Source organism: Glandiceps talaboti, chromosome 3 (assembly GCF_964340395.1).
Source record: "Glandiceps talaboti chromosome 3, keGlaTala1.1, whole genome shotgun sequence".
NCBI classification, from domain to species: Eukaryota; Metazoa; Hemichordata; class Enteropneusta; family Spengelidae; genus Glandiceps; species Glandiceps talaboti.
Window position 1 is genome coordinate 7,788,932 of NC_135551.1, and position 21,573 is coordinate 7,810,504.

A 21,573-nucleotide genomic window follows, 5' to 3' on the forward strand; every position below is an offset into this window, starting at 1 on the left:
AAATACATACACTACTAAAAAGATGATTAAAAAAAGAAACATATACAGGAACAAACAACAAAATAAACCAAAGTGAGGTAAGAATATTGATAAAATGAAAATAAAAATGAAAATAAAAATAACAATGTATGCTTCAAATGTTAGTTTGGTATATGTTTTGTCCAGGACCAACTTTGTAATACAGTGTACAGACTGATAGCTCATATCAACATGTCGCGACAATAGTTACTTAGTTTCCATAGTAACAATTGCGAATTTCTTTCTTGCAGTAAACCCAGGCTGTTTTTGTTTCCAGTCGACATACAAAGAAATCTTTTATCTTTCATACAACAACAACGAGAAGACATTCAAACTCAAGATTTGAAGAATTTTGTTGAATCAATTCAAGAACATTCAGTACATGATAGATGGATCAACTGTCTTGTTTTGGAGTTATCACAAAGTTTGCATTCAGTCACAGGAAGTGGATTTGCGAACTCGGAATATTACCTTTCGCCTGATCTTTCAACTTTATGCAAACAAATAAACAACAGTAAACAAACAATACATCAATTTGATTGGCTGTCACAGTATGTTGCTAAGCAACATGCAGAGTCAAAGAATGAATGTGCAGAGAAAGATGAAGATAGGGCGAATGGAGAATTTGGAAATGGATCTGAAGCAAAAATAGAAATGAAAAATTTAAACACCGAAGAGAACAAAATGAACTTTGTTGAAGAAGATGATAGATTTGATGAAAATGTTCATGATGGCGTTATTCAGAAGGTAACGGGTGACAAGTGTGTGATTAGCGCCGCCCCAAGTCACATGATTGATGACGTCATAGTTATTGATTCTAGCTCTGAGGATGAGATGCCTGTCAATATGGAGACTGACATCATAGCAACGAAGGATGAAGTGGTGATGAATGATGTCTCTATGGAAACAGATACAAACAGTCAGGAACTTGACAATGATGTGAAGGTGTGTGATGTAATCTTTGCTTAAATCTTTCAATTGATAATATTGAATTTGAAGTTCATCTTCTCTTGTTCTGTATCCCATTTGTCAAAGTGGAAAATACTGCGAAAGTCATTCACAAAAAATTACAGATCATGAGCTATGGTGTAAACATAGCTAAGCCATAGAGAATGAAGGCTGGCTTCACTGTCTATGGTTAAGCTGCTGGAAAGGTCACATGAGTTGTGGTTTTATCAACTTACAGTCACCTGCAGTGGCCCAATGATATAAGGAAGTAATTTAAAGGGTTTAATTACATCATACCAATATCATTCCAAAAATGGTTGCATCAAGCAGTGATCTTTACATCACCTACTTGTGAATACAGACTCTGTGATGTCACAAAGACAGTTGGAAAGAACAGAGCCAACTGGTTGATTTAATGCAGCATGAAATTAATGAATGGGTTAAAGGATAGGATCTTGGTTGGTAGTATGGAATTATTCAACGGTGTCATTACACGTTAAAACACCTGGGGATTCTTTACCCTTTCTCAAACTATTTTTGTTAAAATGATTTAGTACGCTTGAGTGAATGATACATCATTTCCTGTACTTTGGGTGAGTTTTATGTTCTGAAAACTTCTTCAAACCTAATGTTTACATAGTAAATCCCAGGTTTGTTCTCTCATTAGTTTTATCTTATTTTTGTGGTACCAGAAAGGTTAGATGGGAGTTTTTTTTTCTTTTGGACCAACTTTTTCAATAGCTCTGTCACTGCAGTTCCAGACAAGTTTATTTCTCACCTAATTTTTGATGATCTTTGTGTAGATGACATAGCCCCCCCCTCCCCCCCCCCCCCCCGCGCTACAGTAAATGACATCCATCTCATAAATAACTATTAACTAAAATAAGTCAGACTCTATATATATATATATGTACATGTATGCTATTGCAGGTGTCAGCTGATAAACTGAAGGACATATTACAAAGTATGGTTGTAGTTGACGGTAGTCATGTACAAGTACCACCAGAGTTGGACATCTTTACGAAGTATACATCACAGGTGGTGAGTAGTTAGTGTTATAATTACATATCTCCCAGTGACAAATTGTATTGATGTGGATACGTAGCTAGGGCTGAATTCAACTTCTATATTTGGTAGAGAGATTAGGTGAACTGATTCAGCTACAATTTTGTATTAACTTCCATTGGTCTAATAAATTACAACCATATAAATTTGGTAGTCTAGATACAGTGTTTAGTAGTCTATGTGTCCTGGACTACTGCTAATTTGGTAGTCTAGATACAATGTTTAGTAGTCTATGTGTCCTGGACTACTGTTAATTTGGTAGTCTAGATACAGTACTTAGTAGTCTATGTGTCCTGGACTACTGTTAATTTGGTAGTCTAGGTGCAGACTGTTTAGTAGTCTATGTGTCCTGGACTACTGTTAATTTTGAATCCTGGTACTATTGGTATTGCATTGCAGTGTCAAACCAGTATTGGTTACCTGTATGCATATGTGTGCATAAGTTTTCCATACAAACTGTTAAAAACATGTGAACACACACAGATACAACATGAAAAGGGATTGTTTGACTGTATGTAACCTATTTCAGGCCATTTGGAGATTTCCTGCATGGGTTTATGGGAAATCATCTCGCGATGACATCATTTTTTACCCTTATTTTCTTCGTCTTGCCAATATACACACACACTGCTACTTGCAGGAAATCTCAAAATGGCTGAACACATGTCAAGTGCATTAGGGCTTCTTACCAGATTTCAAATTTGAGTATGTTACCGGGGTGTTATTTTTATCACCCCAAATTATATGTAACAGCAAGTTAATAGCAGTAATCAATCAGGGCTTGAAATTAACTTTTTTCTTTGGTTGATCCTAGTGGGCTACCAATTTCAGAAAGTGGTAGCCCAAGGATGGCGACCAGTAGTCCCATATTCCTGAACTTAAAACAGAATTCCTTTATTGGAAATATGTGTGCTTTCAAGTCCATAAATCATCCATCCTTTACATTGTAAATCATCACATAATCAGTGGTAGCCTGAGTGGGATACCAGCTGAAAATTATGGTAACCCCATGACAAGAATTGGTAGTCTGTGGACATGGGACTACTGGTAATTTCAGGCTTTGCTAATACAAGTGCAGTTAAGGCAGAAATAAGTCTAACTGGACAGAAAGTCAATATTGAAGAAAAATGTCAGTCATCTTGGCTGTGTAGATATGTACTAATGTTCAAACTATTTTCATATCCACAGGTAGAGCGTGTCTGTACATACCTAGCATTGTCAACATTACCAGAGTCAACTGTGTACAATCTAACACAAGCAGTAGGTCATCTACAGCCTGAACCAAGTTTTAGTAACTCCTGTATCATTGCAGCATGCTGCTTCTTGCCAAAGGTAAAAAATGGAATTATTTGCTCTGATATGTTTGGGGAGGAACCAAGTACTGTAGCCAATATTTGGAGTACCGATATGTTGAAGGTCTTGAAAAGAAGACTGTCACAGTAATATATTTATTGTACAAGTCAATGGCGAGTGATGTCAGTTATGTGCTAAAAGCATCAATGTTTTATTTTACTGCTGTTGAAATTTCATCTTTTATTTGGTTGTAAAGTTCAAAAGTTATAAATGTATGTACTTGGTTCCAAATATGAAGTTGATGTTTATGTATACAAAACTTCTATACATGTCGGTAGTCTATCTAGGATTCGTATTCACCTTCCATACACTTCCTGTCAGAAAGACAAATTCCAAATCCATGCTAATACATGTGTGTGTGTGTGTGTGTGTGTGTGTGTGTGTGTGTGTGTGTGTGTGTGTGTGTGTGTGTGTGTGTTTTGTGTGTGTGTGTGTGCGTGTGCGTGTGTGCGTATGCATACATCCATGTGTATGTACATACGTATGTATGTATACAATGTAGACTGAGCAATAAAAGGGTAAATTCTATTTTTGTGTTATTCTCAGCTGCAAGAATTACAACAGACTGCATCCAGAACAATGATGTCAGCTGTCATGAATTTCAGTGAAAAGTTCCCTAGGCCAATCATTGATGGGGTCTTGGTACCAATATGCAGTCACCTAGGGAGTCCACAGTCTGATATCATCTGCAGACTAGCTAGGGAGACATTCAGCAGTGATATGAGGGTGTGTTTGTACAGGTATGAACATATGGATGATTCCTGGACCAATTTCTAAATGAGAATAAATAAAATTTTATAAATGTACTGTAGGAAATTTACATCTTTACCAAACTATGATATCATTAGGGACCATCACACATAGTCACACAAACTCAACAAATGAACATCACTTGTTCAGTTCAAAACCCTCTCTCCCCAAAATGAACGTTCACAAGTGTGGCATCAAACATTTATTTATGATGTAAACTATGATGAAAACTGTAGCGGGCACATCACAATAATTGATGTAATGTAAAAACATGATTGTAAACACATTCAAAGAGACCCAGCACCATATCTCACAATAGAAGCAAATTTTCATCAACTTGTCAATATCTCAGTAGTAAATATAAAAGCTGTTATCATTGAAGGAGTGAAAGTTTTCTGTCGAAATGTGGTTAGAAGTGTGAAAATGAAGTTAAGCAATCGCATTGACGCTAGACCCCCTCCCCCACCAAACAAACGAAGTTCGTTTATTGAGCTTGTGTGACATTATGTGATAATTGTCCCTTACAAAGGAAATGATGCCTTGGTACTCACACAGTATGTGTGAATAACACAAAATGTTCATCAGCTTAGTGGATCAAATGATTTAGAAAGGTTATAATGGACAAGTAGTTCAAAGTTTTTTGCTTTGAGCCTTCAATCTGTCTTGGTTGACGATCCTCATCAGAATGACAAATTCTATACTTACAGCTGACCACTATGAACGTTTCACAACTCCACAAGGATTCCTGCACTGGAAGATCAGCTCTGGATAGAGGTTGGATTACAATAGGGGGAAACAAGACTGCATCGTTTAGTCTAAGGGATACCTTTATTGATTGTTGATATTAAGTTTTTAAAATGTTTTAAAAAGAAGTTATTTGTCTAGCAATGTAATACAAGTGTTAGTAGTGTGTATAATGAGATGATAGAGAGGTTTCAATATGAGTTACTGTCGTCCATTTTGTTGTTACGCTAGTAAATTTAATGTCTGTCACGATTCCTTATTTTCACCCTAAACTTTCATTTCAGGAAACTTTGTGAGATTGATATGGAGTGGACAGTTTCTACAAGTCATGTCTTTCAGACCCTATTAGATCTAAAGGTAGGAATTACAAAATAAAGAGATAAACTTGTCATGACACAGTTCCGTTCTTCTGTTTTTCGTCATAAATTATTGTTAAAGGCCAAGGTTTTAATCCCAGGTTCTCGTATTAGTGTTATCTTATCAGTGGAGCCATGAGGATTACATAGGATTATTCTTTTGTTCTGGACCAACTTTTTCTATATCTGTTGTCAGACGACTAATTTCCTCATCTGAATTTTTTAATCCTTTTTCTAAGGGACGATTGCACAATGTCGCACAAGCTCAATAAACAAACTTCGATTGTTTAGGACAAACCCCCCTCCCCTTTCTCCCCTAAATGAACATTCTAACTTCACAAGTGTGACATTAACATGTTAATATATGATGTAAACCATGATATTAAAAAATACCGCCAATGGCGTTGTAACACAACTGTACAGTTTTTAAAAATGTTTATCCATATGGTAGTCCATGCTAACAATAAGTGTTCATTTGGTGAATGACTATCCAGTTGCCTATCCAACCATGTTGCTATCTTTACGATATATGCTATCATTTGGCTGTTGCCATGGGCGTGGTCTTGTTGCTAGGCATATTTGCATACATTTTTGTATGTTTTTGTTCACTTGTGTATGAATTCCTGATATTATCTTTGCAATATACGTGATCATTTGGCTGTTGCTATGGGCGTGGTCTTGTTGCTAGGCACATTTGCATACATTTTTTGAATGTTTATTCATGTCTTTCTATTCCTGTTGCTATCTCTGCAATATATGTGATTATTTGGATGTTGCTATGGGCGTGGTCTTGTTGCTAGGCAAATTTACATACATTTTTTGAATGTTTAATCAATTGTCTATTATAGTATTAATCCCCGTTGTTATCTTCGCAATATATGTGATCATTTGGCTGTTGCTATGGGTGTGGTCTTGTTGCTAGGCACATTTGCATACATTTTTTGAATGTTTATTCATTTGTCTTTCTATTCCTGTTGTCATCTTTGCAATATGTGTGATTATTTGGCTGTTGCTATGGGCGTGGTCTTGTTGCTAGGCAAATTTACATACATTTTTTGAATGTTTATTCAATTGTCTATCAATCACGGTTGTTATCTTTGTGAAATACGCGACTGTTTGGCTGTTGCTATGGGCGTGGTCATGGTTGTTAGGGTATTTGCATACATTTTTTGAATGTTTACTCATTTGCCTACCAGATGATGTTGTTATTTGACCAAAATATACTGCCATTTGGTTGTTGCTAAGGGCGTGGTCACGGTCGCTAGGGCCAATTTTGTCAAAATGTTTTGAAGAAAATGTGCAGAATAACACTTTCTGAAACATCTCACCAAGTTTCAGACTCGTGACCAAGTACTTTTTGAGATATACATGTAAGTTTTTGACCAAAAATGAACATTTTTACACCTAATTTGCATATCACTCATGGAATCATTGTATGCTTAATATTTCTTCATCCATACATCCCTAGAACGCATTCCCATTAAATTTCAGTGCAATCTGCTCAGTAGTTTTGGAATTATAGATTTTCAACCAAAAAGGCACATTTTTAGCCCTAATTTACATATCACTGATGGAATCATCATGTCATGAACAAATCTTACTTTCTATCCCCTTAATAATGTTCCCACCAAATTTCGCACCAATCTGCCCAGTAGTTTCTGAGTTTAAGTTTTTTGACCAAAAATCACATTTTTTGACCCAAATCACACACCTGTGATGCGATCATTTTGATTTGAACAATTTCCCAACTAGACACCCAAGGTAATGGACCCACCAAATATCATGGCAATCGGTTCAGCGGTTTTTGACTTTAAGTTGTTTACACATCCACACACACACACACACAGACAGACAGACAGACGCCAGGCGATCCCTATAGCACTACTGAACCTCAGTTCAGTTGTGCTAAAAATTGTAGCAGAAAAAAACATGATGTAAACACATTATCTCTGTATCTCACATTATGGTAGAAGTAAATTTTAATCTACTTATCAACATCTCAGTAGTAAATACAGAACCTGTTATCATTGAAGGCGTGAACATTTTCGAACTTCGTTTAGAAATGTGAAAGTGATGTTCAGCAATCACATTGATGCCCCCCCCCCACAAAAAAACAACAACAAAAAAACAAAAAAAACAAACAAAAAAAACAAAAAAACAAGCAAACAAACAAACAAACAAAAAACAAACAAACAAAAAACGAACAAAGTTCATTTTTTCAGCTTGTGTGACATTGTGCAATCATCCTGAAATGGGCCTTTAAATACCAAATGTTCACAGGCCATTGTTTGAATACATTTTATTTTATCAGTGATGGTACAAGGATTGAATAGGATCGACCAGTCTCGTTTAGGGCAACCCTTTTTTGTGTCACTGTGAAAACAACTTGTATTTTTCAAACTCGTTTTTTATAAACATTTCTGTGATTCTCAACAGGTTGAACTTGACAATGAAACTTTGAACAAGTTTTTGAATTTACTTGAGCATCATGGAGTGGCTTGTCAGAAATGTTTGAAATTTGGTAAAGTTTTGGTCACTGCTGTCAATAAATATGGAAAACAGGTAAGTTGAGGTAATGTTGTTTTGTTGAGGCCAGTTAATGTAAGTATTAGGTAAAATGTACAGTGAATTTCAAAATACCGTGCAGCTTTTCTGTTTGATACAACCATGCAGAAACCAATAAGAAACTGGACATGCTACACTTTAAGATAGCAAGATTAAATGAGTACAGTTTCTTGCTACATTTTGTCTAAGTGAAATGAACTACACATGCCACCATACAGACATCAAATGAACACCGCAAAGGACATTTTATGCCCCCTTCATTGGGTGTTTGATACTAAGAAAAACACTGGCGCCCAAATGTCTACATGGAGTTATAATACATTGAAATGGTTTATTTCATTTAGACTAAATGTAGCAATAAATGCAATCTTGTTATTAAAGTGTGGTATGTCCAGTGGGAATGGGAGGTGGGGGGGGGGGGGGGTTCCTTATTTTCTAGATGTACCAATAATCACCAATAATCTGATTCTTAGATGATTCAACCTAACATACAATGTATACATATTATCCAAATGCAGATTATGGTACTTTCAATCAATATCTAGGACTGCAGTCAATATTTTGGTGGGGTAGATCAAGAGCTGACATTTATGTACCCTAGTTTTATTGCAAATGATAGCAGGAAGAGAGGTCATGTTGTAATGAGGTCATGGGGTCATGCAATCACTACCCCGGTAGTAGAGTTGAAAGGTCAAGATGATGTGACTTTCTGTAGCTGGGTGAAATGACCCAGGTCATTATGTTTGCTATGATATAAATCACAAAAAAATAAACACTTCATAATATACAAGTTTTTTTAGGAAAAGGAGAAAAATAATCACCAGAGCAGAGAACATAAAACCATAAATAGACTTTTTATTTGAGCATAATAACATAAAATAATAAAATTCAAGAAATACATCTCAGCTATCAATAATTCCTTATTACAGTGTGATGGTATTGACACCGAGCTTTACAAGTGAACCTAACAATTTGTGTATGTAATATCTTTATCTCCATAAGGAAGGCCATTTTACTTCTATATTTCTAATAAACACAGTCAATCCTATATTTTCATGACATCTGACAGAAAAATAATACAAATGACGCCCTCTATGGCGAGATCATAAAAGACCCTACATCACTGATGGTAAGATGGGAAACATCACGAACCTTTATCGGCAAAAATGAATGAATATTGTTTAAATGTCTGACATTCAATAAATAAAACTTTTTCTTTTGTTCTTTGGATTTTACTTGGCATTTCTCTCTCTCTCTCTCTCTCTCTCTCTTTTCTCTCACTCTCTCTCTCTCTCTCTCTCTCTCTCTTTTCTCTCACTCTCTCTCTCTCTCTCTCTCTCTCTCTTTTCTCTCACTCTTTTTCTCTCTCTCTCTCACTCTCTCTCTCTCACAGTTTTCACAGGGCCATATTTCTACTATGTCTCGCATCTTGGACGTGAATAAAACATATTTAAAGAAAACAGCTACAACAGCTCTGAAGAAACTGTAACCATAGAAACAGGATCACTGTATGATGACGTTACCAATGCAATAGCATTGAGATGAAGAAAGTGACATGGACATATTTTCATAGTATTCATAATTGTTTGCCGTTATACTTTGTCAATGTATCTATTTGTTTAAGGTACTCCTTGGATATATTATTGTAATGATGTGTTTTATCGTGGTAAATTTTTATATACAAAAAATAAATACTGTATATTATGAACTTTGACATTTGGTTTTTTGTCTTAAATTTTTTACTAAGAAAAAATTCTGTGTACTTCAGAGTATGATTGTTTGCGTGATGGAGTACTCACTATAAAAAAGCCTCCTCAAATTCTCATCACTTGTTGCCATGGTTATGATGTAATGAAAATGATGACTATCTTTAACATATCTTTAAGATTGCACCCTTGAGACTCGACTGAAGTGAGTGATAATTGTCAAGACGGTTGGAATTGAATTTAGTCGCTGCAGAGTTCCGTACTTCAGATCCCCTCTCATACTACTATGTGGTTTGGACACATGACGCACCAATGATACAAGGCCAATATATGTAGAGACAACATGGTTGTTTGTTATTTTAAATTGGATGAGGATTGGGGTATATATTTTGGATTTGTATTTCATAAAACAAATTTATCACGGCTTTATATACTACTTGAAAATTCAATGTGAAACAACATTGACAAAATTTGTGTTCGTAACAATACATTGCAAAAAGCCACACAAAAAATGTGTAAAAAGTTTGTTATTGTATGTACAGTAAGAAACATTTATTAATCTTTTGCTATTTATTGAGTTACAAACAAGGACTTAGCACATGTTTTTTCACATTGATTTTTCAAGTAGGGAGTCATGATAAAATTGATTTATGAAATACAAATCCAAAATATATACCTAATCCTCATCCATATGGCCACTTTAAGAAACTATGATCTCATAGTTGGTATAAAATGATCTGTTAGTACGTTTGAAACAGACTTTTCTTTCTCTTTTTAATTCAACTTTTTTCGGTTCCGTACTTCAAGTGTTTCTCACATCCGGTTGTTTTGTAGTAAGTACAGTTAGTATACATACATGGCTAACTTTAATATATGTAGCAACAACACATACTTCTTTGTTATTTCAAGCCATTGAGATTTCATATGTCTTGAGAATCAGGCTGAAAATTTGATTGTTTCTAAATACAAGGCCAACATGTAGACTACATGTAAATAGTGGTCGCTGTGTTGGGACATACAGTCATCTTAATTGCAGTAAAAGTTCAAAACATTCTAGTAACTGAATTATCTTCAACTTGGCCATGTTAGTACTATAAGCATGGAGAAATTTTCAACTAGTCTTTTTTCAGATCCAGGAACTGAGAACTTGTACAAAATTTATGATCTAAGAGTAATGCTGAAAATAGTCATTTCTTGTTTCCCGTCATTTCTCAATTTCTGTTCTTATCATATCCTTCTCATACATAGTGGTTTGGTCATATGAACCGCCAGTGTAGATAAAAGGCCAATGTGTAGCAGTCATTAGCTATTTCAACAAACTGAGACTTCATGTTTATAGTTTCTTGCAATTTCGTCTCAAGATTACTGGTATGACTAGTAAAAGCTGGCTGTCTTCAACAGGATAGAAATCTCATAATAAATGGCACGGTTGAATGTTTCTGTAACGATAATCATATAGAAATTACATTATAAACCCTGTGAATGACTAGTGCCCTCTAGTGACGACAATGAGTACAGGGAAATCTAAATGTTGTATTTGTAGGGCATCTAAGAAGCCTCAGAAATAAACTCTTGATATACTGATGTAACTTCGTGCAAGAGAATTCCAAACTAGTATTCTCAGGTGAAATCAAGAAGAAAATATGAGGTTACATTCGATAATTTGGAATAAAGACTAAAAATTTCTCCAATTTACTTGAGTTTCAAAATGGCCACCAAACACTGTTATAAGTCGAAGTGAAAATAGTAAAGCAATGATTTCCTTAAAAATAAGTTGGTAAACTATCAAAATTTTCACGGTAATGCTGCAAAAGCTTTCATATGGCAAAGTTTGAGATGATTGACACCTTTTGATTTGTAAATAAATTAGTTCTTGTGGTGCACTCCTGCTGAAATTACTAGTAAGTTTATGTTTAAACGTCACTGAGTCAGCTGAGATCCAAAGGAAATAATCCTTGGTATATGATATTTACCAAAGTATAAGATCTGACTACACGTGGTGACCACTAAAAGTACTACTTACTGAGAATGCCGCCATTGGTCCTATACACTGATAGTATCGTCTTATTGCCTCTCTTATATGTAATGGTTGGATAGCGTTACAACTACCACTTTCTAATGTTGACGTTGCACCACTCTAAGATATAAATAAATAAATAAATAAATAAATAAGTAAATAAATAAAGTAAATAAATATGCAACATGAGATATAACGGATCAAACTTCTTTAATAGATGGCACTGTATTATACCTGATCTAATATGTGATTCACAATCACCACCCCATTTTCAACTCGTCTCACATCAACTCACCCCAATTCACCCCATTTTCAACTTGTCTCACATCAACCCACCCCATTTCTAACTCGTCTCACACCAACCCACCCCATTTTCAACTCGTCTCACATCAACCCACCCCACTTCTAACTCGTCTCACACCAACCCACCCCATTTTCAACTCGTCTCACATCAACTCACCCCATTTTCAACTCGTCTCACATCACTTCACCCCATTTTCAACTCGTCTCACATCAACCCACCCCATTTTCAACTAGTCTCACATCAACCCACCCCAATTTCAACTCGTCTCAATAATGGTTCATTACAGTTTCAACTTTTCACATCATAGCAAACTTTATAGAATTAAGATCTTGCAGGTAGGACATTAGTTTTCATAGTGTTGTACCGTTAGATCATGAATAAGTGTGTGTGGTCCCAGCCTGTGGTCTATGCCCAGCCTGCGGTCTATGCCCAGCATGAATGTATATTACCTTGGTAGTTGAGCCTTCAGGTTTTCTAGTAGGATACATGTAGCTACGAACTAAAACTATTGTTGCAACATGTTGATACAACAATGATATGGTGTTGAATGGACATTGGTTTTATTATAGTCTCAGTAGGGAGGCATCTTCTTAGTTTATTTAGAGGTCTATAAACTTGCAATGTTGTTTTGGGACTTCCAATGTTTACACTAGCTACGTTGATCACAGGGTGATTAGAACTGCAACACAGGGGAACTGCTATCACCCACTTTTGTAATCTACCACATTGAAGAACAACAGATTTAGTTTGCATTTATCTTAGGAAACTGAAGGCTGGATTACCAGTGTCGTACCATCGCCCTGAATACACGTCCCTTAACGTACTTGCAGAGCTAGTTGCTATTTGATTCATGTATACTTTACGGCATTGAGGAAAGAGTAAGTCACAAGACTAAGTGAAGTAAACTGGATCCTCTCTTTCTAGTGTACTCACCTTTTTCCTTTTCTTTGGTTTTGGTTTTGTTGTATTCTGTTGTGAGCTAGATAGACTACTGATTGACTGCTGTGCCGACCCGTTAGATGAGTTACTATTAAACGAAGCATTGAGATTGGTAGTTGACGATGACAGAAATGGTGATACCACACTACTAGTAGGGGTGGTCGGTGTAGAGGGGGGTGAATGATTTGGAGAACCTGGCTGTACTATTGGCATAGGTTTAATAACAGTTGTTGGTGAAGGTAAACCGATGTCACTGACACAACTTGGAGGTGTTGCCTGGATGAAGGGATCACTGATTAAACCCTCCATATCTCTCTTGACTAGTAACGATAGATCCACCACCTATCAAGAGATTAGAGGCAGGATTAAGATTATGAGTTTCTTTAATCCCTATTGGCTCCAATGATAAAGATAATGGTAATCCCGGACTGTGGAATTCAATACTGATTCTTTATATATGTACAAACATCAAACTTACAACCCATGAAATGGTTGAAAATAACATAAAATAAATAAACAACATATTTTTCTTGCCTTAAAATGATTTGTGTGGAGAGAAAGAGAGAGAGAGAGAGAGAGAGAGAGAGAGAGAGAGAGAGAGAGAGAGAGAGAGAGAGAGAGAGAGAGAGAGAGAGAGAGAGAGAGAGAGAGAGAGAGAGAGAGAGAGAGAGAGAGAGAGAGAGAGAGAGAGAGAGAGAGAGAGAGAGAGAGAGAGTTAGTTAGTTAGTTAGTTTGTAGATTACTTGGACACTGGAGACATCAATGCATAACGTTATTACCTGTGCCACTGTTTCATAGGCCAAGTAACACAGTACTTCTATGGCCAATGGATTAGGTTTGATGTCAACTAGATGGGAACAATCCAACCAGTCTTTAAACTTACTAGCTTTCTTATCTGAAACAGAAACAAAACATTGTAATTTAATATTTATAAACAAATTATACACAGTGAATTTACATGACAATAATAAACAAACCATCAATGAAATAACATTTTACATTTGGATCAAATTCTCAAAGGCCCACGTGACTCTGGATTAGAATTAAAATCTAGGTATAGGTATGACAAACAGTTGTGTCTGACAGAGCTATAGAAACAGCTGGTCTAGAACAAAGGAATGATTCTATGTAATCTGTATGGCTCCACTGGTCACATAACACTAATGTCAGAACCTTGCAGTAAAATCCTGGCCTGTAAAGGGGTGGTGGTGGTGGTGGAGTGGTTGGGGGTGGGGGATGGTTAGAGGATGGCCTACTACATGTACTACTAATATTCCTTCTGGAACTTAAAGGCACCAACTCTTTTAGAAGAGTTAGTTTGACCACCATTCTTTCTACGATAACATTCTCGCAAAAATGTTTCGATCGATTTTCGTTATCTATTTGATTCTTCGTAACATTTTCAAATACAGTCTTGTGATGGAAACCGACCTTCTTGAACTTTTCATCCACAAACATCACTTCTAGCTTTATAAGGACTAATTAGAACTACACTAGATGTAACTCACTGGAGTATCATTTATTTAAACAGACAACCAACAATGCATGCATTCACTGGAAATTGTTAAAATACCAATAAATTAGACATTGTAATTGTTAAATATGCTTCTCTATATCTAGACTATTACAGGTTCTCTTTAATATACTGCACAATATCAACCCCCCCCCCCCCCCCCCCCCCCCCTCCCACGCACCCCCCTAGTCTGGATGCCAACGTGGTTTCTAACTAAACCACAGTCTGGTCAAAGTCCCTCAATCAGCACAAAAAAGTTGTTCATCCAATCAGTGAACCATAAACAGTGTATAAGTAGCATCCTGAGCTGACAAATATGCCATATTTTGACATTACAGTAACTGCCCCAATAAACACTAACTTTATGAGGGACTGTGTTATTGGTTAGAATTTTGTGATTGATTAACAAAGACATGATGTTAATGACTGTGTGGGTGGCTGTGGATGATATTTAAAATTTCATCTCATGCATATCAGGACTTCTAGAGTAACGATTTTGAGTGGAGGTGTAAATTGTAATGATACCATGTAGGAACCCACTGCCAAGAAAAATGTATAAAATTGTGCTTGTACCCCTCTAATGTATTTTCATCACAGACATTACAAGTAATGGTTTGTTATTTCAATTGCTCCAGTAATGTGTTGAGATACCCATATCATACAACAGAACAGGTTGACACTGTTATCAATAATAAAATGACATTTCAGGTAAAGTGAAAGTCTCCATTAAGCTCTGAAATGGAAAGCTATTAATATTGTGATAACTGTTAATAGCTACATTTCATACTAGATTCTGAGTTAGATTATATAACGAGGTTTTTGTTATCAGAATAACATCTATATAGACGACATAGCCATTAGATATTACTACCAGTATATGACTATCATTAAAGCTACACTGGCAGCAATATTTTTATCGAAACTTTTTTTTTCCCGATATAATTGACTTAGTAAGGTCGTACACTCTGAACAATATTGAGTCACCTGTGGGTAAACATATTTGTGTAGCTGTACATATAAGTTGGTATAATAAATCCAACCACATTGATTTTTCATTTCACACCTACAATCAGGGGCTCAACATAATTGGGATTTTTTGTGGATAAAATAGCACTCTTATAACCTTTCCAGTCTTTTCTAACAGCAATTGACAGAACTCACACTTAGTAATCAGGAATAATATACAATTTGATGACATAATTTATTATACATGTCTATTTATGCGATCAACTGTTCTGAACAGGAGATAATTGTGAATGGCATCAACTGAGCATTATTACGATAGTAAGCTAAGCTAAGCAAGATTTTAAGTATTTCCATCATACTTGCTGGTGTTTTGAATGGCAGCAGTTTGGGTTTGAATGGCAAGTTTCATTTTGAATGACAACAGTTTGGGTTTGAATGGGGCAAGTTTTATTTTGAGGCAACACTTTCAATTTGAATGGCAACAGTTTTGTTTTGAATGGCAACAGTTCATTTTGAATGGCAATGGTTTTGTTTTTTAATGGCAATGGTTTTGTTTTGAATGGCAACAGTTCCATGTCCTGTTCTATCCTGGACACTTCTTTAGCTTGACTGATGATCTGGCGATAGACTGTAATTACTTCATCGTTAACTTCATACCTACATGACTTACAACATTCATAGACATATTTTTGTCAGACTAAAAAAAAGTTCATGATGTCAGCTTGTATCACATATTTTATAGAATATGACTTACGGAAATTGATTTGTCTGCATTCCGTGTATTCCTGGTATGTTGTGGTGTCCATATGCCGTGATTGCTTTTCTGCTCTTTCTAATCTTTCTTGTTTGATATCATCTACTTGGTCTTCTTCATCAAACAAAGCTACCAATTCTCCTGTCTGATCAATTGTATTCAAAAATTCAAATGAAATCTTCCTTCGTTTTGATACCATGGGTTTGATGTCTCCGGTCACTGCAATAATGAAATAAACACATTGAAACACCACATGTATAAGATATTGAAACATATATCTCATGTTGTATTTAAGTCATGTGATACTGAATCAGGTAAGATAGCCAATATCACATGTATAAGATATTCATTCAGAAATACATATTACATATCACCTATCTTATACATGTGATATGTGTTTCAATATCTTACCTGATTCAGTATCACATGACTTAAATACAACATTTCTATTGGCTATCTTACCTGATTCAGTATCACATGACTTACATGCAACATTTCTATTGGCTATCTTACCTGATTCAGTATCACATGACTTAAATACAACATTTCTATTGGCTATCATACCTGATTCAATATCACATGACTTAAAAAGAGCATTCCTATTGGCTATCTTACCTGATTCAGCATACACATCTTCATCATCCACACTGGTTGATTTATTTAGTTTACTCTTCAAATCTTTCATACTAATAAATCTCAGTAATCGTTTGAGTTTGTCTCTCTCTTTTCTCATGAGGAAGAGAAAATCTTCTAAACTAATAAATCTGGCTGCCCTCATGCCTGTCACCTCTGCTGCCTTCAACAGCTGTGAATGATAAAAAACCCACGATATTAGAGATGACATGATGGATGATGAAATACAATGAAGGAATGATTTTGAATAGTATTACTTTCTGTATTTTAGTGGGAGAAAATTCGCCAATGCGAAATGCATGATTTTATATTCAGTGGAATACTTAAAGGCCCCAGATTCAATCCTTGGTTCTCACATTACTGCAAGACATGAGTAATAAAATACAACGAACTTTTTGTATAGTCCTGTCAGACAACTGTTTTTAATTGCTGTACATTTAAATCCTATTACGACGAGGACCTTAAAAGATGAATGTTTGAACCCTAAATTCTCACATAAAATAAGTAGTGTTACATTTTGTATCTATCAGCTGAACCGTACGGCTTAGATAGGATTCTTCTTTTGTTTTAGGCCAAATTTTTCTATAGCTATGCCGGACAATTGTTTTTCAATCATATACTGTCAAAACTGAGCATTTAAAGGCCCAGGTTTCAATCCCAGGTTCTAATATTAGTGTTATCTTATCAATGGAACCATAAGAATTACATAGGATTGTTCTTTTTGTTCTGGACCAACTTTTTCTATAGTTCCGCCAGATAACTGTTTTTCACACCTGAAGTTTAATCGTAATCTGACTTTGGTTGTCCTTTTTTCTCTTTGGAATATTCTATTTTTTTTTTTTTTTTTTTTTTTTTTTTTACAAATTTCTGCCGTTCTGTACTTTCCAATTCTTGGTACCTGCAATAATATAATTCTACCACTTAGGTTTGTCATAAAAATAATGAATATTCAATTTTTTGGTCGACATCACAACTTCACATCACATCACATGTATTACATGCGTAAGAATAAGTTGGCCTTCTTGTTCTATTTTAACCTTCTAGAATGAAGTGATACGCTATTTATTGCACTTAACAAGAATTGTAAACTCTGGAGTAGTAAAAATGAAAGTGTCCTATCGATGGAATTTATTTATTGTTTTTTTGTAACGACAGTAACTGAGTAAAATCTACTATTCACTTCCCAATGAAAATGGTACAACAATGTATCTGGGGGAAAACATGTAAATTTGGAAAATTTTCCTTCACTCTGTTTTTAGATCATAAAAAACCAAAAGTACTGATGACTGCTGATGTTCATTTACTAACCAATCACATAACTCTTTATTTATTTTTTTGTCTGTCACATGCAATTGATTTATAAACTAAGAGAAGTGCTGATTGGGTAGATTGCATATCACTGTATTTTATGAATACATGAATAATTAATTTACACAGCCACTTTCTCTGCATATCTAATTTTAAATTAGCAAATCACAGACTTCCTTTATGAATAAATGCATAAATTAACATAAATTAAGTAACTGCCATGTCTCTATTTCCTCTAAACTTAGATATTTTGCCATGGGAAAATGTTCGATTTTACAGTGTTCAGTTTGTTCTGAACGATATCACATATTTAGAACTGTATTTTAATGCATAACATACATGAATTTACTACCTCTACATGTTTGACTTTATAAATAAAATTGATTAATTTACATAAATTCACTTTCTAGACATACAATGTACCTAGTTTTAAATGAGCAAATCAAAAGTCTTGCTTTGTGAATAAATGCATAAATTAAAATTCACTGTCTGGACATGGGCATACAAATTACAATTTCACCTTATAAATAAATACATGCTCAATGTAGTACATAATTTTACGATCCATACATACATATATGTACTTGATTTGTACAATGAACGGACTGTCCCTATATATATATAAACGTAAATACACACACACACACACACACACACATATATGTCTGATTTGTTGTTGTGGTGGATTTATGGGGTCAACTCTTCCCTTCACCTCATTGACACTCCTGTGTGACTCAGACCACGGTAAAAGAGCTGCAAAGTTATTGTCTATTAGGCTGCATCACAAATAGAATTATTGGCCTGTCTACTTCTAGGTGTCTTTACACTCTACAGTGTAATATACTATGTATGCATACACACAGCCACAGAGTTATTGTCTGTTAGACATCTCAAAATGACTGAATCATTGGATGGCTTATGTATGCATGTACTCTTGCCAAGTTATCTAGTATAAACCTGTGTAATAACTATAAATGCCGAGTACAATGCTACTACGGTAGAAATGATGTCGGCTTGGTGTTTCACTCATGGGACATTATATTTTGACACAAAGATATATTTCAACTCAAGACTAACAGTAACAGAAACACAACACAACACACAACACAGCAGGATCCTTTACCCATATCACATTGAACACTGACAAGCTGTTCAACTCTGTGAATACAACATACAAAGTTATTGTCTATCATTACACATTGTTATGTCAGAATGACTGAATTATTAGCTTGTAAACTCCCACTTTCCCCCATAAATTGTGTAAAACTGCTCTAGGCATCACAACATGGTGTTGGCAGGGTGTCGTTGGTCCTAATACAAACAATACATGTATATCTGGATATCATCAAAAATAGCAAAATTTACAAATGCGTGTATGTGATTTACTGCTAACCCAAAATGCAGTACCGTACAGAATACATTTTTTTTTGTAAAGTTCAATGTACTCTACTGTAATAATATTTGACAATTTTTATTTTTTTTTGAAAATTAATATACACATTTTCCTGTTTGAGTTGACAGATTTTGTGCCAGTGCTTACGGCAATACTGCATGGCCATATCAACCTAGTGAATTGACTATTTGACAAAGTTTATCGTCTGGAACGAATGAAATATTACTTGTAGATTTATATAACTTATATTAAAATCCTGGATGTGTTATTAGCATATTACCGTTCATATAAATATTAGTGTTCTGGTTAAACTTTTCAAGCACACATTGAAACTGAAAACTTTGGCATTGTTGGTCTGCATAATATTCCTTAAAGGTGATTCAAAATGCTCACATTCACTATCGCTAATTTGCTAGACGACATGTTTGTGAAATGCATTCTGGTTTTAAAACTTTTCAAAAGCGTCTGCAAACACCTTAAAATGACCCTTTTTCAGTCACTTCCCTTCGGATTTACTTCGAGAGTTGGCGGGTATTTCCGGTCCCACCTAGACCACGGGATTTTATGACGTCATAAAGAGACATGGATAGCACGTAGCCTATGGCGAGCGTAGTCACTAGGTGAACAAAACTCAACAGCATTGTGAAAAAATACATTGCTAGTGGTTGTAACAGACATCAGTAAACAAAAACTACACTCTATTTAACTCTTATTAACCAACATTTACCGATATTTACTCACACTTTCTGACTAATTGGCAGTGTCTGTGGGTATAAATGCTAAAATATGATCTCCCCATATTATGGCAAAATAAATCAAAAACGGCTAGACTAGATATATATAAACACTCGTAATGTCGCGTGTTTCACATTCATTGACTTTTATTTATCTGATTTTTTATTATTTGCCGACAAGAAGCATTACGATACCGTGGTGACGTTTGACGGCATCCCCGGGCCAAGGATGGCATATTTTAGCCCAATCGTACTCGCGTCGCCTTTTGAACAGTGCATTTAACAACAAAGTAAACATATTTCATCTCGAATAAATATACTAGCTATTAGAATACCAATGGGAAACTTCAAGAAGGCGTATCGGGACATGTGCCACAATATATTTGTTGGTCCCATAATACACTAATTGATTCGATTTGCTCCGAGCATATGGAAGTACGCTCCGAGTCATTGCATCATGTACATGTAAATGGAACTGTGACTGACCTAATTTTGTTGTCCATATATAAAATGAGACTGACCTGCAAATTTTTCACAGTTTTCGTTGTGGTCTTGTATTGTCACATGTTTGGCTTGTGAACACAAGTTTACATCTATTATTGTCTAGGGCGTAATACTCTAGTCCGAGTCTGAAACCCATATAAAACCTAAGAAACTCGCATTCGGATCGGACAGAACAGAAGTAGGTCTCATCGACTTGTTGGGGACTCGAATTATTGCTTGTTTTTATCACGGTATACAGGTGATTATTATATATCGGTAGAGGGGTAGTGTTGTCAAGTTTTGTGCAGTCACCGCAGCCGCGGCAGTAAGCTCATACTAGGCCGCCGATCAAAGCTGAAGCAGTGTATGTACAATGTACGTACATGGAATCGGGAGAGCACAGCGCACATTCGTGTCGGGTTAAATTTATCCACGTGTTGATGTAATCCATATTTATCAATCAGATATATTGTAAAATTCTTCAAGTCGTACAGAAATAACGTCTCTAACTTCAAAACAAACCCTGAGAAACGGGACCGGACGTGGCTAGCCAAGTATCTAGTTGCAGGCTTTCTTTCATAACCATGTGCTGGGGTCACGACCTTGATTGCCGACGTCAATATTGTCCAATCGTATTTGATATCATGAACACATCGCGATATTTGATTTGTTGGTTTCCTAAACTGTACACTTCGAATACCATGATTCGTTACAGAATTCTTCTAATGAATATTAAATAGGCTTGTTGCATTAAATTAAGTGATATCGCAACAAGGGAAACCATACAAGTTTTCTTCCAGACGAGTTGCTAAAGTCATGTAAATGACAACACTAAACTCCCGAAATTTCCTCAATTCTTTACAATTTTATTGCTGATGATATGGCAATCTAATAGCTAGTATATTTATTCAAGATAAATATGTTTACTTTGTTGCTAAATGCGCCGTTCAAAAGGCGACATCAGTGAGTATAGTCGAGTATAATGGGCTATAATATGCTGTCGACGCCATGCCTGTCGAAGATA

General features: G+C 35.5%; 2 protein-coding genes across 2 annotated transcripts in view; one reads left to right on the plus strand and one right to left on the minus strand.

The window, feature by feature from the left end:
- Positions 1 to 5,166: 5,166 nt before the first annotated feature.
- Positions 5,167 to 9,429, plus strand: LOC144432598 (Fanconi anemia group E protein-like). The gene is made up of 3 exons (XM_078120849.1): positions 5,167 to 5,235; positions 7,671 to 7,796; positions 9,193 to 9,429. Exons 1-3 carry the CDS (start codon positions 5,182 to 5,184, stop codon positions 9,286 to 9,288), a joined length of 276 nt encoding a protein of 91 aa, XP_077976975.1. The 5' UTR covers positions 5,167 to 5,181; the 3' UTR covers positions 9,289 to 9,429.
- LOC144432597 (transcription initiation protein SPT3 homolog) overlaps positions 9,185 to 21,573 on the minus strand; it is a 71,303-nt gene continuing 58,914 nt past the window's right edge. The window contains exons 4-9 of the mRNA XM_078120848.1: positions 16,614 to 16,803; positions 15,999 to 16,217; positions 13,545 to 13,660; positions 12,760 to 13,107; positions 11,529 to 11,642; positions 9,185 to 10,944 (exon numbers count right to left, since the gene is read on the minus strand). Of these exons, the coding sequence (XP_077976974.1) occupies positions 10,900 to 10,944; positions 11,529 to 11,642; positions 12,760 to 13,107; positions 13,545 to 13,660; positions 15,999 to 16,217; positions 16,614 to 16,803 (1,032 nt within the window). The 3' untranslated portion in view covers positions 9,185 to 10,899. The remainder of the gene's footprint in view (positions 10,945 to 11,528; positions 11,643 to 12,759; positions 13,108 to 13,544; positions 13,661 to 15,998; positions 16,218 to 16,613; positions 16,804 to 21,573) is intronic.

Bases quoted from the DNA above. Each gene is read 5' to 3' on its own strand.
- LOC144432598 (XM_078120849.1), top strand. From the start codon at position 5,182: ATGGAGTGGACAGTTTCTACAAGTCATGTCTTTCAGACCCTATTAGAT. The intron at 5,236-7,670 runs GTAGGAATTACA...GATTCTCAACAG, and splicing joins AGACCCTATTAGATCTAAAG to GTTGAACTTGACAATGAAAC. The intron at 7,797-9,192 runs GTAAGTTGAGGT...TCTCTCTCACAG, and splicing joins TCAATAAATATGGAAAACAG to TTTTCACAGGGCCATATTTC.